The sequence below is a fragment of the Falco punctatus genome, assembly GCF_963210335.1.
Source record: "Falco punctatus genome assembly, chromosome: 22".
Classification (NCBI taxonomy): domain Eukaryota; kingdom Metazoa; phylum Chordata; class Aves; order Falconiformes; family Falconidae; genus Falco; species Falco punctatus.
The window spans coordinates 312,670-320,421 of record NC_137602.1 but is presented as its reverse complement, the minus strand read 5'-3'; the positions used below and the strand labels follow the sequence as shown (position 1 = coordinate 320,421).

Here is a 7,752-nt window from a genome sequence, read left to right as displayed (position 1 = left end):
TCTCAGCGGATCCCAGTGGAGATGTTTTGGGGTGCAAGGGGGAACCCCACCCCAATTCTAGGGCTGCCTGAGCTCTAGGGGAAGGGGGGCTGGGGGGGGGGGTGCTACAGTGGAAATTTTGGGGGGGCTCCAATGGAGGTTGGGGGCTGCAATGAGGGTTGGGGGGCTGCAATGGGGGTTGGGGGCTGCAGTGGGGGTGTTGGGGGGGGGCTGCAATGGGAGGAGGTGGGGGCTGCAATGGGGGGGTTCGGGGTCTGCAATGGGCGTTTGGGAGCTGCCATGGGGTGAGGTGGGGGTCTGCAATGGGAGGGTTGGGGCCTGCATTGGGGGGGTTGGGGGGCTGCAATGGGGGGTTTGAGCTCTGTGCCCCCCCATTTGCAGGAACCTGAGGTGCCAGAGCACCCCCAGCACCTGCCACACTGCCCACATCCCCCCTGGGACCCCAATGACATCCCCTGGAAGAGGGAACCCACCCATCCCCCCCATGGAGGTGAGAGCCATGGGTGGGCGGTGGTGCACGGCGGGGGGGGGGGGGGGGGGGGAAGGGCCTGATCCCACACCCCCACACCTCCCCACCCCATCTGCCCCATAGGAGGAGACGGAGCTGGTGGAGCTGGAGACAGCGCCCGAGGCCGGGGTGAGGGGCATCACTGTGGCCCGTGACCGCCGTGGCCTCTACATCGCCAAAGCACCCAGATCCCTGCGCACCTACCAAGGTGGGGGGGGGGGGGGGGGCAAAACCCCCCTTTTGAAATTAGGGTAAGGGGGTGGCCCTCAAGGTGACAGCTCCTATGGAATTCTCTAGGTGACCGGCTTGTCAGCGCCAGGATTTTCTTCGAGGGGGCCCCCCCCGAGGACGTGGCGCAGGTGCTGGAGGGGGCTCGGTCCTGCAAGGTCTCACTCTGCCTCCAGCACCGGCTCCCCGGCACCCCCAGCCCCCTTGGTGGCACCAGAACCAGCGGCGAGGGACACCAGGGGAAGGTGGCCAGGCTGGTAGGTCCCTAGGGATGAGGGATGGAGAGGTGTTATGCTGGGGGGGGGGGGGAGTCCCTAGGGATGAGGGGTGGAGAGGCAGGATGCTGGGGGGTCCCTATGGATGCAGAACTGGGGATATGGGATGCTCGGGGGGGTCCCTAGGGATGAGGGATAGGGAGGTGGGATGCTGGGGGTGTCTCTAGGGATGAGGGATGGGGAGGCGGATTGCTGAGGGGTCCCTATGGCTGCAGGACTGGGGATGTGGGATGCTTGGGGGTCCCTATGGATGTGGGATGGGGAGGCAGGATGCTCAGGAGGCCCCTAGCAATGCAGGACTGGGGATGTGGGATGCTTGGGGGTCCCTAGGGATGTGGGATGCTTGAGGGGTCCCTAGGGATGCAGCAGGAGATGTGCAGGATACCCTATGGATGCAGAACTAGGGATGCAGGTGCTTGGGGGTCCGTATGGGTGTAGAATTGGGGATGTGGGATGCTCAGGGGGTCCCTAGGGATGCAGGACTTGGATGCAGGATGCTTGGGTGATCCCTATGGATGCAGCAGGAGACATGGAGGATGCTTGGGAGGAGTGCAGAACCAGGGGTGCTGGATGCTCAGGGATCCCTATGGATGCAGGACTACAGATGCAGGAGGCTTGTGGGGGTCCCTATGGATTTAGTACAGGGATGCAGGGTGCTCTGGGGGGTCCCTATCGATGCAGGATTGGGGATGTGGGGTGCTCAGAGGGTCCCTATGGATGCGAGATTGGGAGACAGGATGCTTGGAGGTCCCTAAGGATGCAGGATTGGGGATGTGGGAAGTTCGGGGGTCCCTATGGATGTGGGATTGGCAATGTGGGATGCTCGAGGAGTCCCTAGGGATGAAGGATGGGGAGGCGGAATGCTCGGGGGGGGTCCCTATGGATGCAGGACAGGGATGTGGGGTTCTTGGGAATCCCTATGGATGCTGGACTGGGGATGCAAGATCCATGCAGGAACCCTATGGATGCAGGACAGGGAGGCGGAATGCTCAGCGGTTCCTATGGATGCAGCACCACAGATGCAGGATGCTCAGGGGTCCCTATGGATTCAGAGCTGGGATGCAGGATGCTCAGGGTGGCCCTACGGATGCAGGACCGAGATGTGGGGTGCTTGTGGGGTTCCTATGGATGCAGGGCAGGGATGTGGGATGCTCAGACATCCCTATGGATGCAGCAGGAGATGTGCAGGATGCCCTATGGATGCAGGATCGGGGATGTGGGATGCTCCTGGGAGTCCCTACAGCTGCAGGTCGGGGATGAGGGATGCTCGGGGGGTCCCTATGGATGCAGCTCCAGGGATGCTGGATGCTCGGGGTTCCCCATGGGTGCACACCTGAGTGCAGTGGGCACCAGGTGCCATCTCCCATCCCCCACCCAGAGCATCCCGATCCTGACGCCCTCCAAGAAGCCGCCACTGGCACCCAGCACAGTGAGCCCGGCACCCGCCAGTCCTGTGGCTGTGGAGTTTGCCCTTCCCAAGCTCTCCAAGCTGGTGAAGAGCTGGAGTGCTGCTGAACCAGCATCGACTGCCGCATCCACCCCAGTGCTGCCAGCGGCAGAGCCCAAGCGGCCGCGGGCAACACCATCGCGGTTAACAGTGAAGGAAGCAGCAGCCGGCAAAACACCGGTGATGGAGTTGCCGCCAGTGAAACCAGAGGTTTCTGGCACTGCCGTTGAGGTGCTGGCAGGTCCCGGCACCCGCTTACCAGCCATGGAGGTGGCAGCACCCAAAGTCACCGTGGGGCTGAGCCTCGCTGGCGCAATGCCGCCGGCCGCCCCTCAAACCAAGGAACCAGCTTTACGGCTGCCGCAGTTGGAGGTGGCCGTGCCAGCATTGCCGCTGCCAGCAGCAATCCTGGAGCCTGGCACAACCATAACTCAACCACAAATCAGTCTGGGGGAGGGAGAGACCCCCAGCAACAGCCGTAAGGGGAGGGGGAGCCCAGTGCTGAAAACCAAGCTGCCGAGTTTCGGCACGGCCACGGTAGAGGATAAGGAGGGGGATGCCGGCACGCGAGGGGGGTTTGCCGGCATCCGTGTCCCCTCCATTACTATTGCCATCCCCAGCGCTGCTGTGGAGCTGGTCCCTGAGCTCAGCGTGCCCAAACCAGAGCTGGCCATTGCCGGTGAGCAGCCACGCTTGGAGGTGAAGCTGCCGGCACGGCGGTCAGAGTCACCACCAGCAGCACCGGCTCGGTTGACCTTCCTGGAGACAGCAGTGCCATCCATCGATATCGCCGTGCCACGTGTCGGTGTGGGCTTGGCATTGCCAGCAGGTGCCAGCGTGGCGGCAGCGCCAGCTGAGGGGGATGCCACAGCGATGCCGGACGTGGCAGCCAGGTTTGCCAAAGGGCTCCGAAAGCTCAGCCTGGAGCTGGAGCCTACGGCAGCGCTGCCGGAGGTGGAAATTGCCAGCCCGGCACAGCTCACCGGGGACATGCTGGTAACCGGCATCAAACCCAAAGCACCCAAATTCACCCTGCCGCGTTTTGGGTTGTCCCTCACCAAGCCCAAAACAAGCAGCGATGGTGACAGGCATCCCCTGGTGGCCCACGACACAGCTGTGCCGACGCCACCCAGCGTCGCTGTCACCAGTCCCACGGTGGCCTTAGACCTGGCTTTGGGGATGGTTGGTGCCACTGGTGCCAGTGCAAAGCTGAAGGTCCCCAAATTATCCCTGGCACCTTTCGGGGCCAAGGATGAGGGTGTTGGAGGTGAGGCGCATCCCCAGGATGCCGGGGCAGTGATGAAGCTGCCACGGTTTGGAATCGGGAGGTCATGGGGGGACGATGGGAGGTCAGCGGAACTGGGGTCCCCCGGGACGCCCCAGCTTCGGGTACCACAGGTGGGCATCGCCCTGCCAGCGCCAGGTAGCCGGCGTGTGCCATCGTTGCCAAAACTCCCCACTGGCTCAGAGCTGGGCAGGGGGCTGAAGTTGCCAAAATTTGGGGGATCCAGCCCCGATATCCGCACAGGGGGGGACTCCAAAATCATGAGACGTGGGGGAAGTGCTGAGAGTTTGAGCATTGGCACAGCAGGAAGGAAGATGCTGGAATCTCCTGGCACAATCTGGTTGAAGCTGAAAACCAAAGGGGGAATGGGTGATGAGGGGGTGCAACCAGTGACCCCCCGGTTCACCATCCCCGCTGTGGGTTTTACTGTGCCAGTAAAACAACCAGAGCATCCAGCAAGCCAGAAGATACCAAAACCTACCAGCATGCCAGCTTTGAAGGTGCCGGTGTTGGAGTTGGCACCACCAGGGATGGAGGAGGTGGAGGAGACCACCAGGAAGGATATGACACCAGGACGCTGGTCTAGGGTCAAATTGCCAAAATTTGGCGCAGGTTTTGCTGGGAGCGGGTTGGAAGGTGAGGGGAGGATGAGGATGGGCAGTGTGAAGAAGGCGATGTTGGTGTTGGTGAAGCCAAAGGAGAAAGGAGAAGACAACCAGATGGTGGACACCCATCGCCACATCAACGGGGAAGCAGAGGGCAAGGGCCGGCGGTGGCGTTGGGTGCCCAGGGTGGGTTTCTCCCCCAGGGAGCCCCCGACAGAGCCTCCCGTTACCCAAGCCAAGGGGGGCAAGATGTGGTTACCCAATGTTGAGCTCTCCTCCAGAGATGCCAAATTCAACCAGTAGCCAGTGACGAGCAAAGTCACCCCACGCTTCAGTTGGGGGGGGGGGGGCAGGGGGGAGGGGACCCCTACATTTCAGCTGCCTAAGCTGGAGCTGAGCCCCCAGCCCTGCGGTGAGCGGTGAACCCCCCAGAGCATGGGGGTCTTCAGGGACCTCCTGACATGGTGACAGGGTGGTGGAGCATCTCTTGCTCCCCCAGACCCTCTTGATGCTCCCTTTACCCCGAAAAAAAATTCCTAATCCGGCTTTTTTTTGGGTGCGTTTGAAGCTTTTTTGCCCATTTTCCCAGTATTTAATATTAACCAGAGGAGGGAGGGGGGACAGCAGCATCACCTCCCCCCACAGTCCCTTGCTCTTGCCTTGGCCAGAATAAATGTTAACCCCCAAAAAAGCCCCAGGTGTATCTATGGAGTCTGGGGAGGGGTTTGAGAGGACCAGGGATTGGGGGGGGGGGGGGGGGGGGGGGCGGCTGGGATGGGTTTTGGGGGGGACTAGGATGGGGTTTAGGGCACCAGGGGTGGATTCTGGGGGGATGGAGCTGGATTTTGGGGAACCAGGGATGGGTTTTGGCAGACCGAGATAGGTTTGGTGGGCCAGGGCTGGGTTTTTGGGGGCTGGCGTGGGTTTGGGGGAACCAGAGGGTTTCACAGTTGTTCGCACAGGCTCGTGATTGGTTGCTGGGGATGACGTCAGCAATAGAAGGTGTCGTCATGGCAATGCCGGGACCTGCAGCACCAGGTTGTGGTGGTTGGGTGTCCAAAGCCCGTTGGGTTCTGGGTAGAGGGTCTCAAACCCCTGGAGAGGAGCCGACCCACCATGGCGACACTGGTGGTGGGTGCCAAGTGCTACGACATAGTGACCATGGTGGGGAAGGGGACTTTCGGGGCGGTGGCCCACGCCTGGCAGAGGAGCACTGGGGAGATGGTGGCCATCAAGATGGTGAAGAATGAAGGCCACCATGGCCAGGTGGTGAAGAATGAGCTGAGGCTGCTGCAGGCCCTGCAGGAGGTAGACACGGAAAAGTCACACATTGTCCGTTTCCTCGAGTCCTTCAATGATGGTGCCTGTACCTACCTGCTCTTTGAGTCACTGGAGCAAAACCTCTTTGAATTCCAAAAGCAGAACAACTTCTTGCCATTGCCTGTCCGGCACATCCGTACCATCACGGCACAGGTGCTGGCAGCACTGGTCAAGCTGAGGGAGCTCTCCATCATCCACACCGACATCAAGCCAGAGAACATCATGCTGGTGGACCACGCAAGCTATCCATTCCACGTCAAGCTCATCGACTTTGGCTCAGCCAGCATCTTGAACGAGGTCCGCCACATCAAGGCACCTTACATCCAATCCCGCTTCTACCGGTCACCAGAGATCTTGCTGGGGTTGCCCTTCTGTGAAAAGGTGGACATGTGGTCTCTGGGTTGTGTGGTGGCCGAGCTTCACTTGGGTTGGCCACTCTTTCCTGGCATCAATGAATACGACCAGGTCCGCTACATCTGCTCCACCTTGGGGCTACCAGATCATGAGCTGCTCTGCGCTGCCCAGAAGACACAGTCCTTCTTCCGACAAGTGCCACATCCCACTGGTTCCTGGCAGCTCAAACCACCAGGCAAGGAGATGGTGAAACCAACGGAGAGGAGGAAGTATGCCTTCTCCTCACTGGATCAGTTGGCGGCGGTAAACATCTGCCCAGTCTCTTATCCCAGGCAGGAGATGCTGGCCAAGCACTGTGACCTGCATGGGATGGTGGAGCTGGTCAAGAGGATGCTTACCTGGGACTCACACAAGAGGATCGAGCCCAGCGCCGCCCTCAAGCATCCCTTCATCTCCTTGCAGCTGGTGAAGTCCAAGTTTGAAGCCACCCAGTACTACAAGCTCTGCCAAGAGGACTTGAGGGCATCCCATAAGGACACCAGCACGGCTGAGATCTTCCCCGGCATGGAGAAAGGTGCCTTCGTCCCCAGGGACCGGCGTGGTATCACCCAGATGGATGGGCTGAGCCTGGCTGAGCCAGCTGGGGACAGGGGTGACAAGAGCCAGCAGGACATCCGTCCCATCCCCACCCACTACAGCACCCGGCGGCAGCAGCATCACCAGCATCCCCAGGTGGGACCCACTGCTGGGAAATTGATCGTGCTGAGGGGCCCCAGGGGACGGAAGCAGCGCAGCCACTGCGAAGGCGGCGTGGTTGTTGGTAGCATGGTGGAGCAGAACCTGCCTGGGAGACCACACACCTCGTCCCATGCCAAGGTATGGTTGTAGGGTGGGGGAGCTCGTGCAGGGACCTGGGGCTCTGGGACACTGGGTGCGTGGGGTCCCTTGGGTGCTTTCTGTCCCCTGGGAGCTTTGGGTTGCTGGATGCGCAGGGTCTCTGGTGCCCCCACATCATGGGTGCTCAGGGTCCCCGGCGCCCCGTGTCATGGGTGTTCAGGGTCCCTGGTGTTCCATGTACCCTGGTGGCCCACGTCATGGGTGCTCAGGGTCCATGGTGCCTCACATGATGGGTGCTCAGGGATTCTGGTGGCCCCATGTCATGGATGCTTGGGGGTCCCTGGTGTTCCATGTCCCCTAGTGCCCCACATCATTGGTGCTCAGGGTGCTGGGGTGCCTCAGGTCCCCACCAAGGGGTGGGGACCCCACCCATGGGTGATGCTTACCCCCTCCCCACAATTGTTTCTCCCCCAGAGAGCTCGAGTGACGCAGCCCCAAGGAGGAACGTCATTCCCCTGACCCAGAGAACAGGCTCTGGGGGCCAGGCTGGGATCCCCCCGCTGTACCCGGCACGCTCCTCCCGGCATGGAGCTGGCAACACCAACAGCACTGCTGAGCCACCGCGGCAACCCTGGTAAACACCCTGGCAGCCAAGAGCTCACTGAAGACCTTCCTCTTCCTCACTTTCAATTACCCCAACCAGGGAAAGCTAGTTCCATGCCAGTAGAGGAGAACGTAGTCAGGGAGGTACTGGGATGGGTTGTGCCGGATGTTACCGGCACCAGTTCTTGCCATGATCCCCCAATAAACAGTTTGCTGACAACTGAGAATTTCATCTGACTCTTTTCTGGGATGGGTTTGGCACCACTGAGGCTTGAGGGACATCCCAACTT

The 7,752-nt window shown here is 61.0% G+C and overlaps 2 protein-coding genes across 2 annotated transcripts; both read left to right on the top strand.

The window, feature by feature from the left end:
* PRX (periaxin) lies at positions 1-5,059 on the top strand. Its single transcript, XM_080370825.1, has 5 exons — positions 1-31; positions 382-490; positions 593-716; positions 806-993; positions 2,390-5,059. Exons 2-5 carry the CDS (start codon positions 446-448, stop codon positions 4,649-4,651), a joined length of 2,619 nt encoding a protein of 872 aa, XP_080226951.1. The 5' UTR covers positions 1-31; positions 382-445; the 3' UTR covers positions 4,652-5,059.
* A 63-nt stretch (positions 5,060-5,122) lies between these two features.
* Positions 5,123-7,707, top strand: HIPK4 (homeodomain interacting protein kinase 4). The gene has a single exon (XM_080370832.1). It carries the CDS (start codon positions 5,465-5,467, stop codon positions 6,908-6,910), a length of 1,446 nt encoding a protein of 481 aa, XP_080226958.1. The 5' UTR covers positions 5,123-5,464; the 3' UTR covers positions 6,911-7,707.
* Positions 7,708-7,752: the final 45 nt, after the last annotated feature.

Coding starts and splice junctions, on each gene's coding strand:
- PRX (XM_080370825.1), top strand. CDS start 446: ATGACATCCCCTGGAAGAGGGAACCCACCCATCCCCCCCATGGAG. Junction 491..592: donor CACCCATCCCCCCCATGGAG/GTGAGAGCCATG, acceptor TCTGCCCCATAG/GAGGAGACGGAGCTGGTGGA. Junction 994..2,389: donor AGGGGAAGGTGGCCAGGCTG/GTAGGTCCCTAG, acceptor TCCCCCACCCAG/AGCATCCCGATCCTGACGCC.
- HIPK4 (XM_080370832.1), top strand. CDS start 5,465: ATGGCGACACTGGTGGTGGGTGCCAAGTGCTACGACATAGTGACCATG.